At 49.3% G+C, this 213-nt stretch overlaps 1 protein-coding gene across 1 annotated transcript in view; it reads left to right on the forward strand.

Annotated features, from left to right (window-relative positions):
- IL4 (interleukin 4) overlaps nt 1–213 on the forward strand; it is a 2,404-nt gene that overhangs the window by 339 nt on the left and 1,852 nt on the right. Inside the window, exon 2 of the mRNA XM_009322783.1 lies at nt 84–131. Coding sequence (XP_009321058.1) covers nt 84–131 — 48 coding nt within the window. The remainder of the gene's footprint in view (nt 1–83; nt 132–213) is intronic.

A 213-nucleotide genomic window follows, 5' to 3' on the forward strand; every position in this document is an offset into this window, starting at 1 on the left:
GCCTGTGTGTGCACGTGTCAGGATGGATCCGCGTTAGCAGTTTCTCTAGCCTGATTGCTCCTCTCCTTTGTGTCTTGATAAAGGTTTCCTGTGACAAGATGAACGTGACAAGTATTTTTGCAGGCGATAAGGTAAGAGAGAAAAAACTAACTCGTCCTTGTTCGAAAACAATCCTACGGCCACGATGGGTACTGGGAGAGGCTGCCAGGGGGC

The sequence above is a fragment of the Pygoscelis adeliae genome, unplaced genomic scaffold, assembly GCF_000699105.1.
Source record: "Pygoscelis adeliae isolate BGI_AS28 unplaced genomic scaffold, ASM69910v1 Scaffold34, whole genome shotgun sequence".
In the NCBI taxonomy this organism is placed as follows: Eukaryota; Metazoa; Chordata; class Aves; order Sphenisciformes; family Spheniscidae; genus Pygoscelis; species Pygoscelis adeliae.